This window comes from Mauremys mutica, chromosome 16, assembly GCF_020497125.1.
Source record: "Mauremys mutica isolate MM-2020 ecotype Southern chromosome 16, ASM2049712v1, whole genome shotgun sequence".
Lineage (NCBI taxonomy): Eukaryota > Metazoa > Chordata > Testudines > Geoemydidae > Mauremys > Mauremys mutica.
The window spans coordinates 4,369,714-4,396,687 of NC_059087.1; the positions used below are offsets into that span (position 1 = coordinate 4,369,714).

Consider the following 26,974-nt stretch of genomic DNA (forward strand, 5'->3'; position numbering starts at 1 on the left):
TAAAAAATGTACCTTGTTATAGAAATACCAGGATTGGCCCTGCTGAGGTAATTATAATTCATAGGCCTTCAGTCATGAACAGCGGTCCCTACCTGAGGCCTGATGGAAAGCCTGAGTATTTCCACTGACTCCCATGTGCTTTGAATCAGACTCCAAGGGGACAGGATCGGGCTCTTAAGAGTTGATTCTGTGTCACTGAAGTCAATAGGAGTTTTGCTATTGACTTGAGTGGGAGCAGGATCTTGCCCTTAAGCAGCTGAAGTGAGTGAGTGTCCCTGAATGATGTTAATAATGGAGAAGGATGTTCCAGCATGTCCATTGAGCAAAGCTGAAGAACATTTGGTTTAACGCACTATAGCCTATAAATAGTCACGTCATATTTTGTTAATATGGCAACATTATTAATGTATATAATTAAGCTTCCAAAGATTCTGTTTTAAACACTGTTGTGTATTTTTCACTGGGAAAGAATTAATATAGCTAGTTCATTTTAAAAAACAAAATGAGATCATTTTGAATTAAATTTAGGAGCAAACAGAATTGTGGGGCTCACAGATATGTTAACTGTCCAATTAATTAATGTGCAGAGCTGTTGTGGGGAACATAATTCTCCAAGCATGCTTTGACGAGTGATTTAGTATTCCTAAATGCTTGCTGAAAGAACATTGAATGTTATCTTGTGTGTGAATGTACAGTTTCTAAGCTGGATACATTTTAATGTTTAAAAAACTTTGTGTATATTGAGCTTGTTGTACAATATTTTTTGTTCCTATGTTAATAATGCAACATTGGATAGTTTGATTCCACACTTGATATTTTATGTTGAATAAATTAATAGTTTTTACAGTAATGATGCTTTTGCTGCCCTAGATGTGTAATCCATTATGGGACCTTGATAACTGCAGCTGTTATGAAGGGTCAGTAGTTTCACAGGATATTTGTGTCCTGATTTTTAGATATCCTAGACATCTGAAACTCCCACTGATTTCAGTTGGATCTGTGGGTTCTAAAAATTAGACCCTTAATTGTGTATTTGTTTCACACTTGAAGGGATACTGTCAGGTGAAAAATTACACGTTTTCTTAACTCCTTTATAAATAACCCACACCTTATTAAAACTGAAAGGGCTTTAAAGACTTGATTTACTTTTCATTATTTAAGATCTTTGTTTACTTTTTGAAATGCACGTCACTTGCACAATAATAAACTGTTTGTTTGTCTGTAGTAACTTTCTAGCAGGTTCCACTGTCATGTCCTCAGTCCCGCATACACTGCAAAGGAATGTTTATTTGTTAAAACTTCCCATTCAGATTGTAGTTGATGGAAACGTACTGGCTTTAGATTTTGCAAATGATTATTTTTATAAAATTTCAGGCCATATTTGACCTGACACTGTCCCTTTAACCCTAAAATGATTTATTCTCCTTCTGATGTCTGGTAATTCACAGATGGAATTTCCTTCATGTCTGGGTCAAAATGACCAATGGGCTTCAAGCGTTCTGTAACCTGAGGTTGTACATTCTTAATGTGCAGCTACAGTAGAAGCCACAATCCATCCAGGAGACATCTATCTCTTGGGGTAGGAGTGAGCAATAGCTACAGAATGGGACTGAGTTGTGACAGTAGTGTCTGGGAGTGGGCAGGAGGTTAAGCTTTTGGAGGTTTCTCTGAACTTTCTGGACTCTCAGGCCATTTCTGAGGCTCTCTCATCACTTCTTCCAGCGCGATATGACCCTCCTTTGTTTCCAGGGGACATATTTATTGACATTTGACCTACTTCTGGCTTTGCTTCATGACAGGGTGTAATTGTTGTGGAGAACTGAGAGGCAAACAGTGCTGATTGGCAGCCCCTGGAGATTGGGATCTTTCGTCTACAGAGCAGGTACAAGGTGGACCATGGCAGTGCAAGCTTCCACCCCACTTCCCCTGCCTATGTGCCTCAACCTGATGTAGGAAGGAAAATATCCAGTTCTGTTCAGTCCTGGGAATCTCTGTTGAGACTGTTAACAGAGCCTAGAGTTTAAGTACTGATTCTTTGTATACACTGAAATGAACAAATTATCTCAATTACACAGGGTTCCAAATAGTGCCAGCTGGGATTGTGTTTTTAATGGTCACTTGCCCACTAGCAATAAGATTTAGCCAACTAGGTAATTTCACATTATACAGTTTCAGAACCTTCTGTTTGTTCAGGCCCTAGAATTGTGGCAATTCATCAAATGTTAGTTACAAATTGATAGAGCTAAAATACTGGAAACATGGAATGAAGATCTGGACTGTTTCTGTTAAATTAGCACTTCCGACCTTGTCAATCCCATCACTAACAGGAGAAGCATCATGCATGGGCACATTTAGATCTGACCTTTAGCAGGTACAAATATTAGAATCTAGCCTTTAAGCCCTTAGACTGCAAATAGAATCACACACCTGATCAGCTCTGTTAATATTTTTTAATAGCCAATTTAGGAGCACATTTGTCATCTCAAGCAATGAAGAGTAATAGCTCCTGTGTGCTTTAAGCTCTGATGAACCCAACATTTACTTAGGGCTATATGATGATTTGTTATTGCAGATTTACATTGATATAACTCTTCTGAAGTCAACTGAGTTGTTAGTTACACCAGTCTGGGGAAGAACAGAATCTGGTCCTTAATATCTCCTATTGACACTAAGTGAAATTGAGTAGATGACTATTTCATTGGATAGTTTCTGTTGAAGTGCTATCACAGATCATTAGGATTCTCATTAACCAGTTGTAAACTTTTTCATTTTTTTTAAATCTTGTGATCTTACCCTTGTGATTGTGATTGACAGTCAGTTGGAGTTGAGCACCTAATGTCCATTTGTGCCTTTGAAAATCTCTCCCTTATGAATTATAGCTCACAACCACCCCGTACTGTACAAATGGGGCACTGGTAAAAGTAAAATGACTTGACCAGAGGGACGGAGGGAGAAAGTGTCAAAGCTGAAGTCCCTAGCTCCCAGGCCTATGTTCAGACTTCCTCACTCTTCAAAGGGAATGTTCCATCAAAGGCATCTTTTATTACATCCAGCTGCTCACCACCACCTGGGACGTGTGACTCTGTCATGCATAGGCCTTTAAAAGACGCAGAGAAAGAGAAAGGAGGAGAGGCCGTGGCCACATGCTTTTCAAATATTCTGGTGCCTCCACCTTAAAGCAACCGGCCTGCATTTGTCAAGTGGCACAAGTCTAACCAGCATCCTGAACAAGCTGTGTTGGGTGGGATGGGAGCTGGTGCCTCTGAGATTTTTTACTGTTAAGTGAAAGGAGGTAAATGGTGACTCATGAGACCCTGGCCCACACTGTGAAGATGTGCATGAAGAATGAAACCCAATAGGCTAGGCTTTGCAGTGTGCAGCTTGACAGCATTACAATGAGAAGAGCCCCAGGCTCCTAATGGAGTTACACATTACCATGACAACCACTGGGAATAGTCTTGAAGATGGGAACGCCCCCATATTTGTAGACAAGGCAGCAGAACTGGATTCTGAGGGGACTTTGCACTGTGATGCTGAATGCTGGACACAGCCTTCTTGGAGGCTCTGGTCTTCTGAGTTGAGGGCATTTTCGCTTGATCACTGGGAGGCCAAAAGGTACCTTTCCTGCAGCTTATGCCTCCTGATCTGGACCCTGACCAGACCAAACTGAGGGAGGAGAGACCAGGCTGGAGCAAGCCAACTCACTGCACAACATCTTGCTGATGACCGCCCTAGTTCCTGCACAGGATATACCCCACCCCAAGGCCTGGAAGCCCCATGTGCAATCTGTACAGCAGGTGCAATTTAACAAGAGTCAGACCTTTTCACAAGCTAATGTTTCCAGTGGTGAAAGGAAATGAGAGACTGAAGTGCCAACGTCTATTTTAGGTGCAGGTGCCTACTCTGCCTATCATCTCTGCTATATGTAGAATTTGGCAAACACAGAGCCTGAGGTCCCTTAGCTGCTATATAAATTATCTGAAAACCCGTCTTCGGGAACGTGTCTAGCAGTAGCACCTGTACAATAGCCAAATGCTTTAGTCCCAACTTCAATGTAAGAAAAACTACTCTGCCTTCAGCATGTATCTTAGACCCGCTGCTACTTTCACAGGAGTTCAAGAGCCTCTTTCCATTAAGGAGCTTTTATCTCTTGGGCAAGGCTTACAAATCTAACTATGTGCTGGCTGGCTGAACAGCAAGCTAAGACCTCAGCTGACATGGGATCAGCTTCAGGTCCTGTCCAGCAACATGGAACTGCAGGCCAGCGAAGAGTTAGCTGAACTCCGTCTGCCCTTTGGAGACTGACCTAGCAGTGTCTGAGTGCTTCGCTACAGGGACCATCTACAGTAACACAGGTTTTATTTATGTTTCCATGGTGTAGTTTATATGAACAGAGCAAGGATGAGCCAGCCGCCTGGCAAACAATAGCAACAGGGAGTTAATTGGTAACAATCAGAAAACTGTACCCTAGAGACCAGTCTTGGAGCTGCTGAGGGAATCAAACAGAGAACATGCATCACTGAGTTATTTATTTTTGCCTTTGCCCTGTGACTTCCTAGCTACTGGTGCTTATTGTTGGACATGTGACTACTGCACACAACTAACAGTTTCTTCCCATCCATCCTCTACTATTGCTGTGGGCCTATCGCAGATTTGCCATGGAAAAAATGTGAATGATCATTAGAATATTTCTGTTAAATCAAAGATGGGACTGTGGTGGTCGGGCCAGCTTCTTTTCTTCTAGAATCCTTCCGAAGATCCTGGCAGCTTCCATGGCACATCCCCAGTGGATGGTGAGTCCGAAACCACCGTGGCCATAGTTGTGTATCACCTAAAAGAGACGGAAATGTGGATGTGGAAAAGCCACAGCAACTAAACGCTGGGGTTCAAATGCCACAATGTAACCCTGCAAAATAGTAAATTGTTCAAGAGGATTCCAATCAGCAGTTACAGTTCTGAGCCCAGGAGAGCTTCACAGCTGGAGGACGACAGCGCACAACAGAGTCTGGACTGCATCACTATGCACTAGAATTGGATACTAGGTAAAAACACATCCCAGTTAGTTGTTTTTCTCTTTCTCCTGTCATCACCTGAAAGTGATTAAGCCCTCAATAATGCAAGCTAGCCCTATGGCCTAGCACAGGGATGCCTTTGTGCAGCTGAGAGCTCCTGTGGCAGCTTGCCAGGAGCTTGGGGGCTGTACCCAATTTACATAAAATGGAGCAGCTTGCAGCTGCCCTTGTCTGTACTCTGGAGAGACATCCTGTACAGGCCAGAACCCAGCCTCACCCCAGGACCTGCATCTACCACAGAGCCCTCATGTCAGATTCACCTTCCTGACCACAACTGCTCTTTAAATCTGGAAGCTTTGGGATGCATAGTGAATTCACTCATTGCAAGTTCCCTCCCTCCCCATGTACTGGGCCAGCATCTGGCTTTGGGCAGGGAAACAACTGATCTTTGAGTGGTTCACAACATGTAGCTCTGTTTTCAGTTTTATTCAGCAATCTCCTGGCTGAAATCACGATAGCCTGGGCCACAGATGATCAGAGACTGAAGACAAGAGAGTCCTGTTGAGGGCTCTGGATCAGGTCCTTAACAGCTACCTTCAGTGCAGCTCTTCACCACTTAGAATCACAGCAGCAGCCATAGCGCTTACAGTTGTGTTCCTGCAAGTACAAACTGTGATACCCAACTTCTTATTTGTGCCTGCCAAGGTAAATTACTTTGTTTCAGCAGGAGAATGACTCAGGGTCAGGATCAATAACCAAACGTCTGTCTTCTACCAAGATGCTGTAAAGAGGATGTGATGATAAAAGAACAGAGTGATCTATAAATTAATTTTAATACTGCACTGCTTTGCGCCATGCTAAGGGTCTCAATTAATATGCTGGTTTCTTTCCAAGAATCCTAACTTGGAATAATCTCCAGCTAAATTGAATATATTTGAATCAAATTTAATTACATTTCACAGTCGCCGTCTCTATTAGAGCTTTAATCTCTTCTGCAGAGCTTTGCACACATACACACCCAATCAAATCACAGAGTCCCAATACAGGCCTGCCAAGGAAAATTAAAATGAAATCACTGAGGAGTGATTGGCATAAACAAAATGAGGCTGCACAGAGGGCCCTGAGAACGGATGGCACATATAAACTTGGATTCCTAGAGCTCCTTTATCACAAGATGCAGATAAACGGGTACATTTCAAGGGATGTTATCCTGGTGAACTTTTAACACACAGCCAAATTTTAGAAACTAGAGTGCCCAAAATTAGACACCTAATTCCACATTTAGGCACTTAAAGTGGTGTGATTTCAGAGGTGCTAAGTAACTACAGCTCTCATTCATTTATTTTTACAATTCTGTGCCAGATTTCAAGTTACTAAACTGGGTCCCTGTCCACTCAGCCACTAGATGTGATTTAAATTGGGAATCATTGGAATAAATCTGAGGGTGGCAGATAATTCTTACAACTGACGTTTCCTGGTGTTTAAGTTGGTAACATGGATAATGATCTTTGAGACCCTTAGAAGCTGGTTTAGGGTCAGATTTTTATGACAGGAGACATAAGGCTCACTTGCAAAAATGCCACAGGCTTTGAGCTCCAATTTTGTAAAAGCAGCCCCTTAGTATACACAGCCATTTTCAGCATTAAGGGAGTAGATTCAACACAAAAATATGAACGACCCTGCATATTTTAAGCAGAGCTGACCTCTATAGTCTGCATGAAAACAAAGCAATGTGAGCGGAATGTTGATACTTCAATACCATCATCAAAACGAAAGCTGGTAAATTAGTTTTGCACTAACTGGTTATTCTATGGTAGAGGAGCCGCGTGATTGACTTGACAAAACATATTGCTTCAAGTGCCATTACTCAGGACTCCAGCGGATTTCTACATACAGAATGCTGTGTACCTCTGATTTTAAAGGTCCATGATGAACTGCCTCTCTCTCCAACCGAACTGTGTAGCGCACAGGGCGGAAGCCACTCCATTCATCCACAATCTTTGCCTTCTGGAGACAATAACATGTCACTGGTTTTAGCAGTTAAATGTCAGTAACACAACTGCATTAAACAACCAATTGGGATGAGGAATTTTGTGGACTCTTGTCCTCTGGGAACAGAACTGAATCTTACCCACTAACTCAGTTCACATTGTCCAGCCAAAGGCCATCAGACAGGAATAACGTTTGATCAGGACCAGCCTAGGCTACGTGAGAGCCGGTTTCAAAGAGGCAAAAGGCTCTGGGTCCTGTTACCAATTGTGTGAGCCAGCCAGTGCCCTGAGCTGTTTTTCATACTGTCCCAAGGTAATTTGGGAGCATTACTGTGGGTCGATGCAAACTGCCACATCTAAACTTCAGACTTTCCTTAACGCAGCACGGCAAAGGGGCATGGGGGAGTGTAACACAGCTATCATCATGTAATATCAGAGATGGGCCTTGCATATCAGTTTAAGTCTGTGAAGCGCTTCGGAGCTCTGTGATGAAAGGGGCCTATGGCGGGGTATATTACCCCTTTAAGGGCCAGATAGGAGCTGATAGCCAAGACAGCCTGGGTGCAATCAAGGAGCAACCTGTCCTGCCTCTGGGGCTGGGCTAAATAAAGAGGAAAAGGAAGCTGAGCAATGAGAGAGCAGAAACCATGCAGGCTGCTATGGGTGGCAGGCCCCAGATCACTGGGCTGACCTGGGCCTTAAAGACTTTGGGTTTTGACCATATGTTTGGTTCCTCTGACTCAAGGCTCTGTGGAAAGGGCCTTATGAACAGAGTTAAGCTACTCCCCAGAGCTGATGCTTAAGGGAAAGGGAGAAAGCCTGCATGCCTCCTAGAGCACCAAGAGAACCAAGATCTCCACCTGCTGGGGTTGGTTTGGAAGCCTTCTTAAAGGGGACATGTTTTTTTCTGTTAGCTTGGTTTTGGCCTCCTGCTTCTCAGATCCTGTACAATCCCGTATACAAGTATAATATTATGATATGCCCTCATGCAATATCAGACACTGACCCGGGGTCTCCACGGTATGACGACACTGTACAGAGGAGTTTGAAAGTAAGATGGCCATTACTTTATAAGGGGAGATCACCTGAACAAATCTATTCAGTCCATCCAGTTTGCTGAAGCTGGATCTCTGATAACTTGCATTACTGAGATAACAATTATCCTGAGAGGTTCATCTTCAGAACACTTTCCCAGGGGATTCTGCTCAGCTACGGGGGGAAGTTCTCCTTGGCCATTGCCTAATACTTACATCATCCCTGTATGTCACAACACATAAATCAGCGTTCTCTGGCCACAGCTGTTCTATCAGCGTCTGATGATATAATGTACCTGGAGACTAGGGAGCAGCTTGCAGCAATTTTCCCAAATTGTTTTGTGATCCTGGGGGCTGTTCTCTTCGTTCCAGTTTCCCAGCTGAAATATCCCTCCCAAGGTCACTAGCTTGCTCCTGGAACAAGGGCAGAGGGAAAGGGTTTACAGCAAGGGCTCAGCAGTGCTCTGGTACCACAGACAAGGATGCCCTCCATATTACTAGCAACTGCCCCTCTCAGCTTCTACAGCTGGTGCAAGGGACACCAGACTGTCCACACCAGGACCAGATACTGAGGACTGTTTAACTCAAATGTTGGTTAGTCAGACCTGGTTCTCCTCCAGACTCCCTTCCCTACCAGCTGCTCTGTCCCTTTGCCAGTGTGACAGCACTTAGTTCCAGTTCTTTCACGACTGTGTAAACTGTGTCCCCACCCTGGAACTTGTACCTGCCATTCAGAGCTCCACAGTCTGCAGTTATTCTTAGTTTTTAAACCTGTGCTGTTTCCCTTGGAAGTCTGCCTTGTCCCCCAGTTATCATGGCTGAGAGCTGAAATAAACCCACTAGAAGGAATTACATCTGCAGCTGGTGATAAGACACCACTTGGAACACTTTACTTGGGAGCTACAGTTGTTCAAAGTTCATATTTACATAGAGGTTTTATGGATAATCTTGAAATATTAGAGCAAAAGAAAGTGCCCAGAAACATAGCATTCAGGTTACAGCTAAGAAAATGCTCCTCTCCCAAAGCTGGGCCAGGTCTCTGTTCTCCAGCAGAAGTGGAGACCATGCAGCAAGCATGTGTTTGTTTATCCTGAGGCTTAGTTCTCTGTGTGTGTAGCTTCCAAACTCATTAAATTAGCATCCAAATCACATGAACACGCTGCTTCAGGAGCCATGTAGGAAGTGCAAGTTACATGCAGGAAACTAAGATTTTAGGTGTGTAATGCGGCCAAGGCCTGCCAGTCACTGAATTCAGCACCTTGGCTGAGTGGCGACTGCAGGATCAGGTGAAGATTTCAGAACTTCACACTAATGTGGAGATGATGACACAAGCAGGGTTTGTCCCAAGGGCTCATTTCTGGTCCTGCTGGTAGTTAACAGGGAAGCCAGTTACGTAGGCTAAGCAAATGGCTGCCAGTGGTGGAAACCCTTGGGGATAAAACAAATGGCCAAAGCTGCAATTTACACCTTGCAAAGTCGACTGGTGTGGAATGGATGACATTTCTCCCATTGCAGCTGGACTGCAAAATTCTAGGGAAGATAATTTATTAACCAATTAAAGGCCCAAACCTGCTCCCAGTGAAGTCAGTGGGAATGCTGCCAGTCCTGCCATTGATGTTAATGGGTATGTGAAGCGCTGTACAGAAAACGAGGACCCAGAGCACAAATGCTGAATGGAGTGTGGAAAACGAACAGGCTCCACACAAATGTGCCTGGCTTCAATGGAAGCTGGGGGTGCTCAGCAACCCTCAGGATCTGGCAGAGTTCTGCTGAAGTAAGGACTATGGATGGCAGGGTTTTCCTGTTGGCGAACAGCAATGAAGGCGCAATGAATGCTTCTGGGTGTCCCCAGCTCCTACCAGCCCAGGAAGCTCCAGAGCCAAACTCGAACCTTGCTAAACTGAGGGAAGTTAACTTTGAAATTGTGCAAGCAGCCCTCTGAGTCAGTGCGGACACTGGGAATTGTCTTGCTTTTTCCATGCATGCCCACTGCTCTCCACCCACACACCTAATAAAAGGAACATCAGGCAGGGTACAAATCCAAGCCCTGGTTTAATATTTAAAGTGTTCTTCTCAGAGGCTTGCTCTTGCAGGATTTCTGCATTATAGATGTCAGTAGGGAGCCATTTTAGAATCTTTGTTCTATAAGTAACGTTGATAGAAACATGACTGATACCTGATGGATCCCAGGACAGTCTGTTAACTGTTACTTACCCGGGTATAATGTATGGTGAGTTATAGATTCCAGATTCAAGCTCATGAGTCAGGACAAAATGCTTCACCCAAGGGGCCAGGACCTAAGAGATGAAGAAAACAGAGCAATATAGATCCACAGATATCAGAACTGAACATCTAGATTTCTTTGCTCAAGTGGAAAATTGAACTGGCCAAAGAAAGTCAAGCCCTGGCCCAGACACGCAAAGGAAGAAATGTCCACTCATCAGTAAACACCAGGAGCAGGGGATCCTGCCATGCAAGTTCGTTTGTTACGTTATATGATGTGTACACCGCATCATCAGCATTTCTTATGATGCAGTGTCAAGACAGGGGCAGATGGATGGTAGGTAGGTGGGAAGATGAGTACAAGGGCTTCCCACCTCATATTTTTTTCAGAATAATAATAATAATAACCCTTCAATACTTTGGCCAAGGATTTCACAACATGTTACATATATGAACAACTGAGCCTCAAACCCACCACCCATATGTTACAGTTGGGGAAAGAGAGGTTTAGGGACCAGCCCCCGGGGGCATCATGAGTCCACAGCAGAACCAGGTCTCTTAATCCTGTGCTTCAGCCACCAGACCACACACATTCATACATCCCATGAGCTGGGCCTAGTGAGTCCAATCATCCAGCAAAGGAAACAAAATCTGGCACCTGCCCCTCCCTTGCCCCCCAGAGCCATCCTCACCTTTATGATTTGTCCTCGGCCTGGCATTAACCCTGGGTCTGGTTGCAGTTCCCCTGCACGGACCCCAGTACAGTTTATTATAACATCCACACCCTTGGCAGCCATCTAACAAGGGAGAAATGCACAGCCATGAGCAGGACATGCAATCCGGGGAGGCAGAAGAGCACCCACCATTGGTTCTGCAGTTCTCTTCCAGGTGTCAAAGCCAAGCCGAGCACCTGAACTGCCACCCTCAGTCAGTAATGAATGTGCTAGTCCATAAAGAAGAGAGGGACAAATCCGGCACTCAGATCCTCAGGCACAGCTCCCACTGAAATCCCACATGTGCACCTGAGGTCGGGATCTGCCACCGCCTCCTCTGAAGGGGACACCAGGATGGCTATGCTCGCTGCCTGAATTCCTGTCTGCAGATAAAAGGGATAATGAGATCCCAGCACAGCCAGAGCACTCGGCTCATCTGATATTCTCCTGAGTACTGTGCCAGCCCCTCCTTGCAATGGACATAGCACAGTCCAGTGATTGTGTAGGGCATAGGGTCTGCCTGAAAGAGGCTCCCGCCCAGGGATAGTTAAGGCTGCTTCTCTGCCCTGACTGCTGCATTCTAGTGAAAGCAAGGAGTTCCCCACAGCATCTCAGAGTGTCTGGCAGATTACACGCCAGATAGAACTGTTGCTTCCCCAACAGCTGTGGGAACCATGGTTGCTATTACTAAGGCATTCATGCTGTGTGGCGTCTCCCCTGCCCTGCCCCTGCACAAGGCAAATATTCTCCTTCTCCCCATCCCCAACTCAGGAGTCTCAGACTTGTCTTTCTAAATGTCCATCCAGCCCTTCCCCGGCAGATTTTCTCCAATTAAATTCCACGCCAACCTCATGGAAGGATTCAATCTTCTTATGAAAAAACTTGACTCCTCTCTGCTTTAACCTGTAAAAACAAAGTTCATTTGTTAATGACAACTAACAGCAACTGAACAATTCAAACCAGCCACCAGGGAAGGGTTATTACTCTTCATGTACCACCATATACCCAAGTCTTTCTCAATGGCTATTAAATGGTCTCCAATCATTACCTCATTTCTTTAATGCACTGGGGACACCACTAATTGACAATCATACTAATCATGCTAAACCATACAGCATATTCCAGACTTTCACATATATTGTAAACAGCTAATCAATTACACATTTTAAAACAAATTTTCTGTAGTGGAAAGCCAGAGGAGCTGCAGTGACACCCAATTTGCAATCTTGCCTTGCTAACTTACTCCATTTTATTTCTTTTCATATACAAAATACAAAGTTAAATCCTAGTGAGGAAAATAGAAAGGAGCATAAACTCTGGCAAATGAAGTGTAAAAATATAATTAGGAAGGCCAAAAAAGAATTTGAAGAACAGCTAGCCAAAGACTCAAAAAGTAATAGCAAAATTTTTTTTAAGTACATCAGAAGCAGGAAGCCTGCTAAATAACTAGTGGGGCCACTGGACAATCGAGATGCTAAAGGATGATAAGGCCATTGTGGAGAAACTAAATGAATTCTTTGCATCGGTCTTCACGGTTGAGGTTGTGAGGGAGATTCCCAAACCTGAGCCATTCTTTTTAGGTGATGAATCTGAGGAACTGAGATTGAGGTGTCATTCAAGGAGATTTTGGAACAAATTGATAAACTAAACAGTAATAGTCACCAGGACCAGATGGTATTCACCCAAGAGTTCACTGAAGGAACTCAAATGTGAAATTGCAGGACTACTAACTGTCGCCTGTAACCTATCATTTAAATCAGCTTCTGTACCAAGTGACTGGAGGATAGCTAATGTGACCCCAATTTTTAAAAAGGGCTCCAGAGGTGACCTCAGCAATTACAGGCCGGGCAAGCCTGACTTCACTACCAGGCAAACTGGTTGAAACTATAGTAACGAACAAAATTGTCAGACACATAGCTGAACATAATTTGTTGGAGAATAGTCAGCATGGTTTTTGTAAAAGGAAATCATGCCTCACCAATCTACTAGAATTCTTTGAGGGGGTCAACAAGCATGTGGACAAGGGGGATCCAGTGGATACAGTGTATTTAGATTTTCAGAAAGCCTTTGACAAAGACCCTCACCAAAGGTTCTTAAGCAAAGTAAGCTGTCATGGGATAAGAGGGAAGGTTCTCTTATGGATTAGTAACTGGTTAAAAGATAGGGAACAAAGGGTAGGAGTAAATGGTCAATTTTCAGAACGGAGAGAGGTAAATAGTGGTGTCCCCCAGGGGCATGTACTGGGCCTAGTCCTATTTAACATGTTCATAGTGATCTGGAAAAAGGGGTAAACAGTGAGGTGGCAAAATTTGAAGATGATACAAAACTACTCAAGATAGTTAAGTCCCAGGCAGACTGCAAAGAGCTACAAAAGAAACTCTCAAAACTGGGTGACTGGGCAACAAAATGGCAGATGAAATTCAATGTTGATAAATGCAAAGTAATTCACATTGGGAAACATAATCCCAACTATACATATAAAATGATGGGGTCTAAATTAGCTGTTACCACTCAAGAAAGAGACCTTGGAGTCATTGTGGACAGTTCTCTGAAAACTTCCACTCGATGTGCAGCGGCAGTCAAAAAGGCGAACGGAATGTTGAGAATCATTAAGAAAGGGATAGATAATAAGACAGAAAATATCAGATTGCCTCTATATAAATCCATGGTACGCCCACATCTTGAATACTGTATCGTCCCATCTCAAAAAAGATATATTGGAATTGGAAAAAGTTCCAAAAAGGGGAACAAAAATGATTAGAGGTATGGAACAGCTGCCATATGAAGAGAGATTAATAAGACTGGAACTTTTCAGCTTGGAAAAGAGATGACTAAGGGGGGATATGATAGAGGTCTATAAAATCATTACTGGTGTGGAGAAAATAAATACGGAAGTGTTATTTACTCCTTCTCATAACACAGGAACTAGGGGCCACCAAATGAAATTAATAGGCAGCAGGTTTAAAACAAACAAAAGGAAGTATTTTTTCACACAACGCACCGTCAACCTGTGGAACTCCTTGCCAGAGGATGTTGTGAAGACCAAGACTATAACAGAGTTCAAAGAAGAACTAGATAAATTCATGGAGGATAGATCCATCAATGGCTATTAGCCAGGATGGGCAGGAATGGTGTCTCTAGCCTCTCTTTGCCAGAAGCTGGGAACGGGTGACAGAGGATGGATCACTTGATGATTCCCTGTTCTGTTCATTCCCTCTGGGGCACCTGGCATTGGCCACTGTCGGAAGACAGGACACTGGGCTAGATGGACCTTTGGTCTCACCCAGTATGGCTGCTCTTATGTTCTTGTGACCTTTAAGAAAGCTCCATTAAAAGAACATTGTGAAAGTTGCAAAGTTGAGCACTTCAAAGTTAGGAAATGCCAGAATTAAGGTTGCCTGTGCCCCTCAGAAGCTGCATTATGATATAGTCTTTAATTACGTGATCACATACTATTTTCTCATTTTTTTTAAGGAACAAACTGGAAAAAAGAAAAGAAAAAGAAATTGATCATTTGGATCGCATGGATCACTAATAGTATGGATTTTTAAAACATAGGCAAAGCAACATGTTTTTCCCTAATTTCATCCTTGGAAACACCTGAACTGTTTTTGCTAAAACTTTCCCAAAATATTCAGCCTGAGACAGACACCCAGCATGGAAAATATCAGCCCAAACAGTTAAATTCTGGCAAAGTTATGAACAACTGAAAACAAGGCCTTATAATGAAAAGTGTCAGCCAACATTAACCATAGGCAGTACTACCATCTAAAATACATCCAGCAACTTGGTGTTAAAGGAGAATCTTGAATAATAGTTGGTGTTTTCCCCCTTTTGTCTGAATGAAAATGGAATTTTCAAAATTATTTATAAGTAGGCTGATGGGTGAACTGAGTAAAAAAAGCTGCTTTTTATTCACCCTTAAATCAATAGATTACTACACAAGTCTAAAAACGTGGGCACAACCCAACTGTAGCAGAACAGAAGAAAGATAATAGGCTGGCACTCACCTCTTGGTAAGCCAAGGCAAATAGCTCTTGCCCTCTAAGATTAGTGCTGTGTTAAACCAACCATAGCTGAAACAGAGGAAGAGAAAAATGGACGTGCAGTATCATTTCATCTAGTCTTACTGGCACAGAATTGCTTTCACGTCTACTCTTTTTAGAGCATCTGCTGAAACATTTTTAGCAGAGGAAGGAGCTGAAAAACTCCGTGTGTCCCTCTCTTCTGTCTTATCTGAGATGATTCCAACTTCTTATTTATGGAAAAGAGCTGTGTCCGGTGACAGCTGTATAATAAGGCAATAATGTTTAGCACTTACCTAGCAACATCCACTGAACCAGTTCATAGAATCAAGACTATCAGGGTTGGAAGAGATCTCAGGAAGTATCTAGTCCAACCCCCTGCTCAAAGCAGGACCAGCCCCAACTAAATCATCCCAGCCAGGGCTTTGTCACATTAATCCGCATGACATCCCTGGGAGATAGGTAGTATGACTGTCCCCAGGGTGGGAAGTGATGCATGGAAAAATTAAGTCACATAGTAGGACAATAGCAAAGGCAGGAATGGAACCCAGGAGTCCTGATTCTTGGTCATCTGCTTTTTGCTCTAGATCATGCTGCTTCTCACCGTCTTTATGTCTCGTATACTATACCTATTGTATGGTGCAGTGCATGGGACTCCTGGAGGTGTAGGTATATTTATCCATGTCACTAGTTCCTCTAAGGTAATATGCATTGTATAATACCTGTAACCAGGGAAGAGTTCAAGCTCTTTTGCTGTCAGATTCCTAAATCCCAGGACAATGTCCTTCCAAGGTGGGTCCTGCAGAGGGGAAAATGTTCCAGGCTCATTAACATTATTTAATCACTATAACACATTCCCAGAGTCCATGTAGCTGAACATGGGAAGGATGACATGGGACACTAGCGCATGGGTCTCTTTGCTACACTGACTCAGTCCAGAGGTATGGAGGGCCAGACCCTCTGCTGGTGGAAATTGTCATTGCTCCACTGAAGTCAACAGAACTACTCCGGTTTACACCTGATGATGGTTAGCCCAGCATTTATGTTTACATATCACTGGAGAACCAGCAAGTGCACAGTGCAGACAAACTGGTGACAAAATGAACTGTCAGCTGATCTGGAAAAGCTTTATACATCGGTAAATAAAAAATACAAGTTTTCCCAGCAAGACTTGAGCCATTGACCCTTGGTCCCTTTCACCCGTATCTGCTTACCGGAACTGGCTGTGTAAAGAGATTGTAGCCAGAAATTGGGAAGAGTCCCATTTCCTCGGCTTCCGGTGAGTTCAGGTGTCCACACAGGTAATCAAATGTCTCTTTGTTCCAGAGCCTAAAATATAATATCATGTGGATTTATCTTTCAGAAAGCATCCTAATAACATCCCAGCTTCAGTGCTTGTACTGGCACATCCTTCCTCCCAGGTCCCTTCAACTGATGGCAGTCTACTCACCTGAGTAAGGCTTTGCAGGGCTAGGCCATGCTATTTATCATCATGCCTTTAATATGGATTTACAGTTCCAGAGTTGTCATTAAATCATAGCAGAGGGAGAGAGAAATGAAGAGGCCCAGTCAGGCGGATGGGAGGGGGGAAGAGATGAACTCCTCTGGGATTGTAAATGAGCGAGGAGGCAGGTGATGGGAGCTGCAGAGAGGCAAGCTCCTACCCTAAGGCTGGTGAGGTTAGGTAAAGGGCAGGGAAGAGGCTGGTGCTAGCCAAATGCAGGGAGACAGGCAGGAGGCAGGCAAGGTCCCTGGAGGTGGGAGGCACAAGTCCACAAAAGGCTTTATTAGAACAACCGGCAACCTGACCCCAGCTCCTGGTGGAGTTTAGGACTGGGGGAGAGGGGATGCCTCCCGTATATGGGACAGCAGCATCCTACATGGGCTGGAGTCTGGAGAGCTGGGGCGAGGGGAGGCTAGTGGCACTCCAGAAAAAAAAGGAAGTTCTGCTCCACTAACTGCTGTGGGATTGTCTGTCTGTCTGCAATGTGCCCCCTTTCAGAGCTCATGTCTGAGCTCTGGAGCACTCACATTCACGAGGCAGAGTGCTGGCAGGAGGCGGGATTTCTATGTTCAGCTCCTCCAAGCAAATTTCTTGCAGGGGGCTGCCATCAGTGCAATGGCAATGACGAGGCACATGGCCTTGTCTACACTAGGGATCTGCACTGATGCAGCTAAGCTGGGGGCTGAAACTCCAGCGCACCAAACCCTTAGAAACTTTCTGGAGACTGGTTTCACACTTAGCTTGCCAGCCCCTCCCAATCAGTAAAGAGCTGGCAGAATGTAGAGGAGCTAGGTTTCCTTCCAACAGCTGATCAGTATTGTAACAAGCGTGTCCCACATTGTGTGGGGGCATATCAGATTCTCAACAGCACCGTGCCAAGAGAGAGCACCTGCAGAAGGCAGAGCTGATGGTCTTGATTACACAGCAGTGGTTTCGTCAGGGCCGCTCAACAGCCATCAGGCTGAATAGCAGGGAGATGAAATGAATGACCCTCCAGGCAGACTGGACCCAACTGATTAAGAGAACTGGAAGCGACCCAGAACATATTTGCCTTTAAAAGCATTTCAGCCTGAGCAGACAATGGTTTGCAGATGATGAGGGGAATTGTTTTGGGATGTAATAATCATTTAATTGCCATCACAGGAGCACTTGAATACTGGTTAGTATCACCCACTTCCTTGTGTACCGGGCACTGACAGAACAACATTACAACAGCCTGAGAGCCAAAGCCACCTCTCTTACGTTTCTTGAGCGTTTCTCTTATCGTCCACGTAGGGCTGCCAGAGCCCTGCTGCGCCATCGCTGGTGGTAAGCGGCGTATACCGGTCAGCATAGACTTCAATTTCCAGGGGCTGGACGACCGAGTGATACTGATCGTAGATGCACAAGGCTGTGGATAGCCCGATCACCCCCGCTCCGATCACCGCTACGCGCATGGCAGTCAGGTCCGTCCTGCGGGGGCAAGATAAATTAAACCAAACCCTCAAGACCGTGCCCAGGAAGGAAATAAAGTCAGAGTGCCAGGGGAGCTGCTTGAATGGGCCTGGTGCATCCCAGAGAAGGTTTGCACCTACAGGGATGCTGAGCGGGCCGGGCTGTCCTGAAAGGCCTCTGAAGATAATGGGACAGAGCCAGTCTGCAAGGGCAGCAGGCCCAGCAGCAAAGGGACTAAGCCACATCTCAGTGTTTATATTTAACGCCATTTCTCCAAGGGTAAAAGCAGCCGCTGACTCACCTCTCCGGCCCAAGGGAGAAGGAATGCACCACAGACTTGGTAAGGGAGTGTTGTGGAAGCTTTCCTCACTATTAGCCTGTAGGTCTTGTGTAGAGTGGATCGCATCCCCAGCTATCCCCACCCATGGATAGGCTGCTACACCGGGCTGATGAGCCCTAGCACATTATTCCTTGAGACGCTGCCCGGGGTCAATACACTTTGCTTCTCTTTTAAAAGCTGTTTGCGACCGCCCTGGCCATTGCAATTCTGAAGCAGAATGGGCATTTGGCGAGCTCCTTTGCATCTCAATACCCAGGATGCTCTCTCTTCCAGCTCCCATAGCACTGCTGGCTCGGACCTCTGGCAGTAGGCAAAGACTTGGGCACACAGGCTCTCTTTCTTCAGAGGGAAAGAACCGAGGGCTGGTGCTTTCTGGGCCAGTGTGTCACACTCACCACGTCCCACTTGAAGGCTTCAGCTTGCTTTACAAACCGAGCAAATCCTCCAGCCACTCAAGCTAGCATCTAACAAGAGAGCTCTCTGTGCTCCGGAATGGCTCAACCCAACTCCCCGCCTGTGTTCTCTAAACTCTGCTCCCACATGCCAGCGCTCTTGGCACCCCGATGCTGGGCTCGAATCCTTGTCCTAGCACAGCAGATTCTTTTGTAGAAAGACAACCAAAAAAACCCTGGAAACGTTCGACATTTACCCAGCAAAACCAATGCCAGAAACAACAAATGGAAGAAAGGTTTTATTGTACGGGCTTTGCAAACTTCCCCACTCAGCTCTGCTAACGTACCTGCAGTCTGACTGGCATATCCCAGCCCTGGGGAAGCCCCCCCAGCTGCACTGATACCCTGCAGCTCAGAACTACAGCCTCAGAAAGGCAGGATCAAAGCAATCATTCCTAAAATTTGTGCCTCTTCCCCTGCATAAGCCTTAAGCCTCACCCTCCCCTTAAAATGCTGCATCGATGACAGCTCAGGGATCAAAGGGTTAAAGTGCACGTCTGTCCATTCACTATTGACTGGCACAATGTTCCTCTGCTTCTCATGGCCAACATGCAGCTGCAGTGCTTCCCATGGGCTTACCAGAGGAGCTGTTGCTGCTAAATGCATCCTGGCCAACAAACCCTCTCCGGGGTCCTGTCTGGCCAGCTCCATTAGCAGCTGCTGCTCCCCAGCCTGGTACTAGTGAGCATTCCAGCACAGGTGTCTGAGCAGGTGAGTGCTCAGGTGTGCTTGTGCAGAGCTCCGCTTCACCCTTTTGAAGATCGGACTCATATTTTTAAAATAAATGTTAATTTACTCTGTTACTAACCCACGTTCCTAGAACCCCCTTAGCATGCATGGTGAATTAAACCCTTGGATAGAGTCCTGCTCCTTCCATTTCTCTGACTGACCATCTGATCAGATAACAGAAACTAGAGTCAGAAAAGGCCTATGTGCCCCCTCCAGACCCATCCCCAGGGGGGAGGAGAGACTGCCCCGACGGTGCAAGTGGAACAGATGGCTTTCTCACCAGTTCTCCAGCTGGTCAATAAACCACTGAGACAAACACATTCCCCAGACTAACCTGCAGAGTGACAGGTCCCCAAGAAGGTTCCTCGAGCTGCAGGGAGCTCCGCGCAGAGCCTTCTGCACACAAGCTGTTTATCGCTAAGCGTGAAACATACAGTCTGAAGGTCATTCACCAGGGACAGAAAGAGCAGCATCAGCAACTCGCTCTTCCTAACAACTGGGCAGTAGGTCAAAGTCTCCCAGCCAAGGTGACAGTGGGCGGGGAGATGGCGTTTCACGGTCCTGGCAGACTCGCTCTGCCCAGAGAATATGACTTGGATCTTCCCCAGCCCAGGGCAGAGCTCCACCCCCATTACTGCCACTGAGCTGCCTTGCCTGAAATTAGGGAAGGAAATGGAGTGACAGGGCCTCCCAGGACTCCTGAAAGGGTGGTCACTGCCACTGGTCACCATGGAAATTGTTCATTCCTCTGACCCCAGAGAGAGGGAGTGGGGTCTAGTGGGTAGAAGCAGAGAAATGGGAGTCAGGACTCCTACGTTCTCTTCCTGGTTCAGCCACAGGCTTCCTGCAGGACCCTGGGTGCATCATTTACCTTCCGTGCCTCAGTTTCCCCTTCTGTAAATGGGAATAACTCTTCCCTGCCTCACAGGGGGGGCTGCGTTTACAAAGCGTTCTGGGTGCTGCAGGGAATGGCCTGTACCAGCATCCCAAGCTTTAGTAGCTGAAGGAGCTCTCACACCGCTGGGGTCTTTGTGCCTGGCTGTCCCCTGGCAATAGGCTGGGAGCCCTGCAGATGGTTTACTGTAGCTCCATCCCTCCTATTCGTAGCTGTGCCTGGAGCTGGAATAACTCTCCCATGCAGCAGTGCAGGGAAGCAGCCAGGATCAGGCGCTGAGGGAGGAGAGCAGAATGAGGTGACGACTTTACCTCAGGGAAGCTGCTCGGATTTACTTAGACATGGACCTCCACTGTGTGGAGCAGACCCCTCCTCCTAACACATCAGCTTCCCATGAAAGAACCAGGATCCCTCAGGTTCTAGGGCAGTGGTTCTCCACCTCTTTACCATTGTGGGCTACAATGTGGCTCTCTATGTGTTGTGGGCCGCATCCATGCTGTATGGCCCTGATGATGTCACATGGGCCGCAGCTGTGTACTGATTGGGCTGCAAGCAGCCCGTGGCCTGAGAACCACTATTCTAGAGTTTCTGCAGCCTGGAAAGCTACACACATCTGCATATTCAAATCCATCCCGTTTAACCTCTTGACACCTACAGATACAGTAAAATCTGCCCTAAGCAACCACACAAAGCAACCAAACAAGACAATTGTCTAGTAAGAGTGAGTCCTTACCTAACAGTCAAGGAAAATTGTCCTGGAAATTTTGAGGAGATTTCCAAGTGGCTTCTAACAACAGGAAGTTGCCTGTAGGAAAGGGATCAGTCCTTAGGGCTGGTGACACATATTTATGGCATTGTATATTTCTGTGGGTTTATCCTATCTAAAGGTCATCTGAACAGAAGCGCCGGCGGCCTTTTTGGCGCCCTAGGCGGCAGAAGGTCCTGCCCCCAAAATGGCACCCCCGACAGAGGCAGCGGAAGATCCCGCTCCCAAAATACTGCCGCAGTCGCCACCCCCCAAATATCAGCACCGTAGGTGACCACCTAGGTTGCCTAATGGGTTGCGCTGGCCCTGCATCTGAACAGCCACCAGTAGTAATGTGAGCTGGAGTGGCATGTTCCCTCCAAACATGGGAAACGCAGAAGCATATTGTGTTTACAGAAGGCCATGCTACAAACGAATCCCTTGTGTAACCGGTTCCTAGCAGTCCTGGGGTGAACTCTGCATTACAGCAGACGGGACAGTCTTACCTTAGAGTTGCTGTACCACTGTCCAGGTTTCCCAGTTTACATGTAATACTTTAAAGAAGGGAGGTTCTGTTGCAGTGAGGCTCATTCCCCAGTGTAATGACACCCAAAGAGGCATCCACATCTCTTTCTAGAATCCGGTGAGACAGGATCACCAGCTCTCCAAGCAGATTTGAAACGGTGAGGAAAAGTGCCTCTTTGACTTCTAGAGCATGTTTCATCTAAGGAGCGCCGCGCTTTAAAAATGTCAGTTAATTAGCTAACCCCTGTGAGATAGCTTAGCACTAGCACCCACATTTTATAAATGGGGAAACCCCGAGGCACAGAGATTTGCACCTGAGGTCAGACAGTGAGTCAGTGGCAGATTGGGAATAGACCCCAGGAGCTCTGACTCCCAGCCCACTGCTCTAAGCGACAGACACACTCTTTCTCAATCCTCCTCTAGCTGGAGAAACCCATCATTTCATCCCCTGCCTCAAAGCCAGGTTTCTTTGAGATTGTGTCTCTATGTAGATACCCATAATGTTGAAGAACGAGGGCAGCATTGGAAGCATACAGTGCATGGGCAGGATTGTTACAGACAGAATTTTTGGTGAGTATTCCAGGAGTTGTCAGTAGCTTTTTAAAAACAAGTACAGAGGAAGCAGAAATGTGGACTGTTCTTCTAAGTACTGAAACGTAACATACGTATATGGACTTCTGGGCCCAGGATTTCACTCTGAGTGGGTGGATGAATTGTTTTTTCTCTGCACAAGGGGCTGATAATTTATTTATTGGTTAATGTATAAAGAAGCCATCTCGCAAAAGTATCTGGGGTGCTGTACACAAACTAAAATGAAATCAAGATGGGCTTGGTACCCGGAGGAATCCACCTCCAAACAATGTGAACAGAGGAAAGGATCCAAGGAAGGACAGAGGTGATTAAAAGACAAGGTGCACGGGGGTCAGAGGCAGCTGGCCGGAACAGAAAGGCCTTGCACTTGGCGAGGAAGGAGGCATGCAGCCATGTGTATATGCTCAGTCAGAGGGAATGACAGAGAGAGTCAAACCTCCAGGCTGAGGCTTCTATGTCTTGATCCCCCTGCAGCCATTGATGCTGTTGATGATCAGGTGCTGTTGCTCCTCATGGGCCCTGGCACAGTACTGATGGGGCCAGTCGTGATGGACAAATGTCTACCAAGAGCCTCCACGTGGAGTGACGTGGGGTCCCTGCTGTCTGCCCTTCTCTCCAGCATCCATATGAGACAGCTAGTGGGTACTCTGAGATCAAGAGCATGCTGACAACACAGCTTTATGCACCTCCTCTGTGAGTGCCGCCCCCGCCATCACCCAGGAGCACCAGTTGGTGTATGGATGGATGACAAACATTTGGTACAGGTTTGATCCAGGTAAGACAGAACTGATGATGGAACGAGGGAAACACGGGGCGGAACTGAGGACACTCTCCAGCCCACAGTCATCCAGGCAGGGCAGAGCCTTGAGGCCATGCTTAGGGTCCTCACTGCTCCTGGACGCACAGCCTGCACCAGTGGTGAGGGGTGTTTTCCACCAGCTGCAGCTGGCCCGAAGGCAGGGAAGCACCTAGCTGCTGCCTTTGCTCATTGCTCAGCACTTGGATACCACAGGGACAGGTATCTGAGATATGACATCAGACAGACTGATCAGGGCCCTGCACCAAGAAGGCCTGATTCGTATGAACCCTTAAGCTTCAGATGCCTTGGCGAGATATAGGGGGAGAGGCAGTAGCTCAAGGGCCTAAATTATTAAGGGCTTTCAATACAATCAGTAAAGCCTATTATACTAATTACCCTATTACTTGTCTGCCTCTTGCTTTTGGCACTGCTGACCCCTCACACTTTCTCCTGTCTGGCAATTATACTTTTCCCTTGCACGATGCCATGCCTTTGATGCTGTCAAAATGCTTTACAGACATGATCTAACTCAAACAGCAGCAGCACCCTTGGGGGTGGGGGTCAGAATTATTACCCCCATTTCACAGGCGGAGGCTCAGGAAGATGGAATGATCTGCCCCAGGTCACACGGTTAGTCAACAGCAGAGCTGGGAAAAGAGAGACCCACTCCAAACTGCTAGACTGCACTGTCCTCTTGCCAGGTTGGGGCTTCAGCCAGGAAGGACTGTGCTGTGTAAAAGAAACCAGCATGACAGTATTTGGCTAATGGCAGCTCCTGCCGCTGCCACTTCTGCTCTGAGCACATGGGAAGCTTCATCTTGACCGGATTATGCAGCTGTTTAAATATTTTGTGCAACATTTTTGTAGCAATTCTCTGTTGGATCAGTTCCCTCTGACTGCCCACCTAGCGCTCCAGAGGCGGCTGTGACTCAGGTCTCATTAAGGAAAGACTAATAGTGACACATGTGACAGTGAATAATTTTCATGCCTGTCTAACATGGTCAGATGCTCTAAAATACCTTTTGTACACTCAGTATGTATGGATTGCAGGGTGTACAGTTTTCACACTGAGTCCATCTCCTACAGGGCAGGGCAGTTCAGGCTCTGCCTGTTTCATTTTTAAAAGCATCTGTGATTATTACTACAGATTTGTATAACTATGACTATTCACAGCAAACTGGTTATTCAGTAACTTTAGAACCTCCTTCTGTTGGCAAATTAGCTGTAGGCAGACTGATCTCTTACAAATTCATCCATTAATAATATAAATACTAACAACAAATAAAAACACCTAGCTCTTGTACAGTGCTTTTCATCCATAGTGCTCAAAGCGCTCTACAAAGGAGGTCTGTATCATTATCCCCATTTTACAGATAGGGAAACTAAGGCACAAAGAGTGGAAGTGACTTTACCCAAGGTCACTCAGCACAGCAGAGACAGAGTTGGGAACTAAACGCAGGTCTCCCAAGTCCCAGACCAGCGCTCTATCCATTAGGACACACTGCTTCCCCATTAGTCAACACTGTTCAGTGAGTGGTTGATGTGGACGTACTTCAGCCTATGGGCTCCATTTGCCAGGATTGTTATAATTCACTATCTGTGCTACGTGTCTGGTTGCCTGAATCACATGGTATGGTTTGTGCTCCATTACTGGATGACTGCATAAAATGTTTCAAGATGGTGGTCAGGTGTTTCTGCAAAGGCACAGTTCCCATGAGCATCTGTGATGCTTTCTCATTTCACAAACAAGTTGCTCATGCAGATATTCACAGGAAGTGAGTAAAAAGAGCAGTGAATACTGTCCAGATACATTCACTTTTGGGTGCTTTGGCACAGTATTTACCCAGCTCTAACTAGGACCAGGAAGGTTTTCTTCCTGGTCCTGGGCCCTCGTTTGGAATTAGTGGCTCAAATTCAATCCTGGTTTAACAAAATCCCCTAAATCATAGGGAGTTGCATCTGGTCCTCTAACTATGGGCTCCGTCCTGCAGTTCTTACTCAGGCCAAGCTCCTACTGAGGTCAGTGTGTGGGAGTATTGCCTGAATAAGTCCCCTGTGTAGACCTCAAGTTGTGCTACTCCACGTTTGTCCTGTCCTTTCCTGACAAAGATGGAGCCCCAGCCTCACCCTTTATGCCTATTCTAGAAATTGATTCACTCTTAAAAATAAATAAAAAGCATATTGGTCCCCGAGGCCTGTAGAACTGACCCAGACCTAGTGCAGGACAGACACCGTAACGAATTACTGCCAGAAACAGAGTGAGAGTCTGGAACTAAAGCCAATGTAAAGGCAGAAAAACAAAGGAAGCATCTCTGACGTTTACAGTATGCAGCACGGATTGTCAGGGGTGGCGAGGGCTACTCTCCAGAGAGCATAGCTAATATCCTTCCATCTGGACAGCAATTTGGTCCAGCTTAGTGGATTCTGAGGGCGAAGGCTTTTTTGCCAGTCCCTTTATTCTAGAAGGAAGGTCTCTCTGCAGGACACTCCCTGGAGGCCTGGAGCACACACAGAGAGGAGCCCCTTTGCCTTGTCTTTGCTGAGAGTCGAGGGGAGCCAGCCCTCCTTTATTCAGGGCTTCCACACAGTTAAGGTGGAGTATCAATGTTCAAACACTATTAGAGAGGACACATCAGTGAGGTACGTGTCTCCAAGACAGACATAATAGGCTCCCAGAGGGACTGCAATACACTCTTTGGTCTAGTCTGATTTTAATAAATGTCCCGGCCATAATTACTCCAGATGACAGCAGTGAGTATTCACATTAGCAACAATGTAGAAGGAGAGATCTAATAAGCTACGCTCCCCTATTCTCCGAGTATCATTATTCTCCTCACTGACCATCTTTATAAGATGAGACAGATGATGCCCATAAATAATTGTAATTGACTCTTGTCTCCTTAAAATTCCTTGACTCTTTCATTTGCGAACTAACAAGCCTTCAGTGCCTTTGTTCTATACAAACGGAATCACAAATATTCTCCTCCTCCCTTTCTGCCCCATTTGCTTCTACAATAATCCACAAGAGTGAACCCCTCGTTTGCACGTGTGCAACGTCACTGAAGTTGGTCAATAGAATGGGTAGGATTTGCTCCATTACTTGGGAGATTCTAATAATTCCGCAAAAAGAACAGGAGTACTTGTGGCACCTTAGAGACTAACAAATGTATTTGAGCATAAGCTTTCGTGGGCTACAGCCCACTTCTTGTTTTCACAGTCATAGTTACCAACCTCCCACTGGGGCTTTTTGATGTCCCTGACAAAGAGCAGAGATGTAAAATGACCCATATTTCATTCACTGAAGAAATCCCTTGTGATTTATTTAGCAAGCAACACCATTAAAGAAATCAGTATTGTACTTGTCATTGAAAAGGATTCTATGCAGTACCTGTTTTCTAGCACAGCCTCCAAGGGACAGACAGAAGCTCGTCAACTGCCAGTCAGCTGAGCCAGCTCCTCCCTCACCAGGTGTCACACAGGTCAACAGAACATGAGAAAACGGTTTTGATTTGCACCGAGAACAGTGCACCTGACGCTCCCCTCCTGTGCGCCAGTCACTCTCAGTGGGGCTTAATGTCAGTGCAGTCCAGGAAGTCACCCCAGTGACCAAACCAGACCCAACTCTGCTGCCAACAGGCCCCCTCCCGTGCAGAGATCCCCTCAGCTGTGTCAAGCTTCCCTTGCAGCTTCCCCCTCCCATACATGCACCCCTGCCAGAATGCACTGCTAACCCGCTGCTGCCCCTCCATCCCCGGCCTGCGCCCCACCTCCCCTCCTGCCCCTCCCCACCCGTGGCCTGCGCCCCACCTCCCCTGCTGCCCCCTCCCCACCCTGCGCCCCACCTCCCCTGCTGCCCCTTCCCCACCCGCGGCCTGCGCCCCACCTCCCCTGCTGCCCCCTCCCCACCTCCCCTGCTGCCCCTTCCCCACCCTGCGCCCCACCTCCCCTGCTGCCCCCTCCCC

At 46.2% G+C, this 26,974-nt stretch overlaps 2 protein-coding genes across 6 annotated transcripts in view; one reads left to right on the forward strand and one right to left on the reverse strand.

Moving 5' to 3' along the window:
- LOC123350861 (SV2 related protein) overlaps positions 1-2,341 on the forward strand; it is a 49,497-nt gene extending 47,156 nt beyond the window's left edge. For all 4 annotated transcript variants that reach the window (XR_006573859.1, XR_006573860.1, XR_006573862.1 and 1 more), the window contains one exon: positions 1,800-2,341. The gene's annotated coding sequence lies outside the window, so the exon portion shown is untranslated. The remainder of the gene's footprint in view (positions 1-1,799) is intronic.
- A 90-nt stretch (positions 2,342-2,431) lies between these two features.
- Positions 2,432-26,654, reverse strand: DAO (D-amino acid oxidase). 2 transcript variants are annotated; one of them, XM_044989660.1, is made up of 11 exons: positions 26,401-26,654; positions 17,745-17,954; positions 16,213-16,327; positions 15,721-15,797; positions 14,984-15,049; positions 11,822-11,876; positions 10,953-11,057; positions 10,252-10,334; positions 8,334-8,451; positions 6,921-7,019; positions 2,432-4,831 (listed from the first exon to the last, which is right to left on the reverse strand). In XM_044989660.1, the coding sequence occupies exons 2-11, from the start codon at positions 17,936-17,938 to the stop codon at positions 4,700-4,702; spliced, it is 1,044 nt and encodes a 347-aa protein (XP_044845595.1). In that variant the 5' UTR covers positions 17,939-17,954; positions 26,401-26,654; the 3' UTR covers positions 2,432-4,699. The 2 variants fall into 2 exon arrangements, with proteins under 2 accessions (XP_044845595.1, XP_044845594.1); XM_044989659.1 differs by lacking the exon at positions 26,401-26,654 and adding an exon at positions 19,792-19,947.
- Positions 26,655-26,974: the final 320 nt, after the last annotated feature.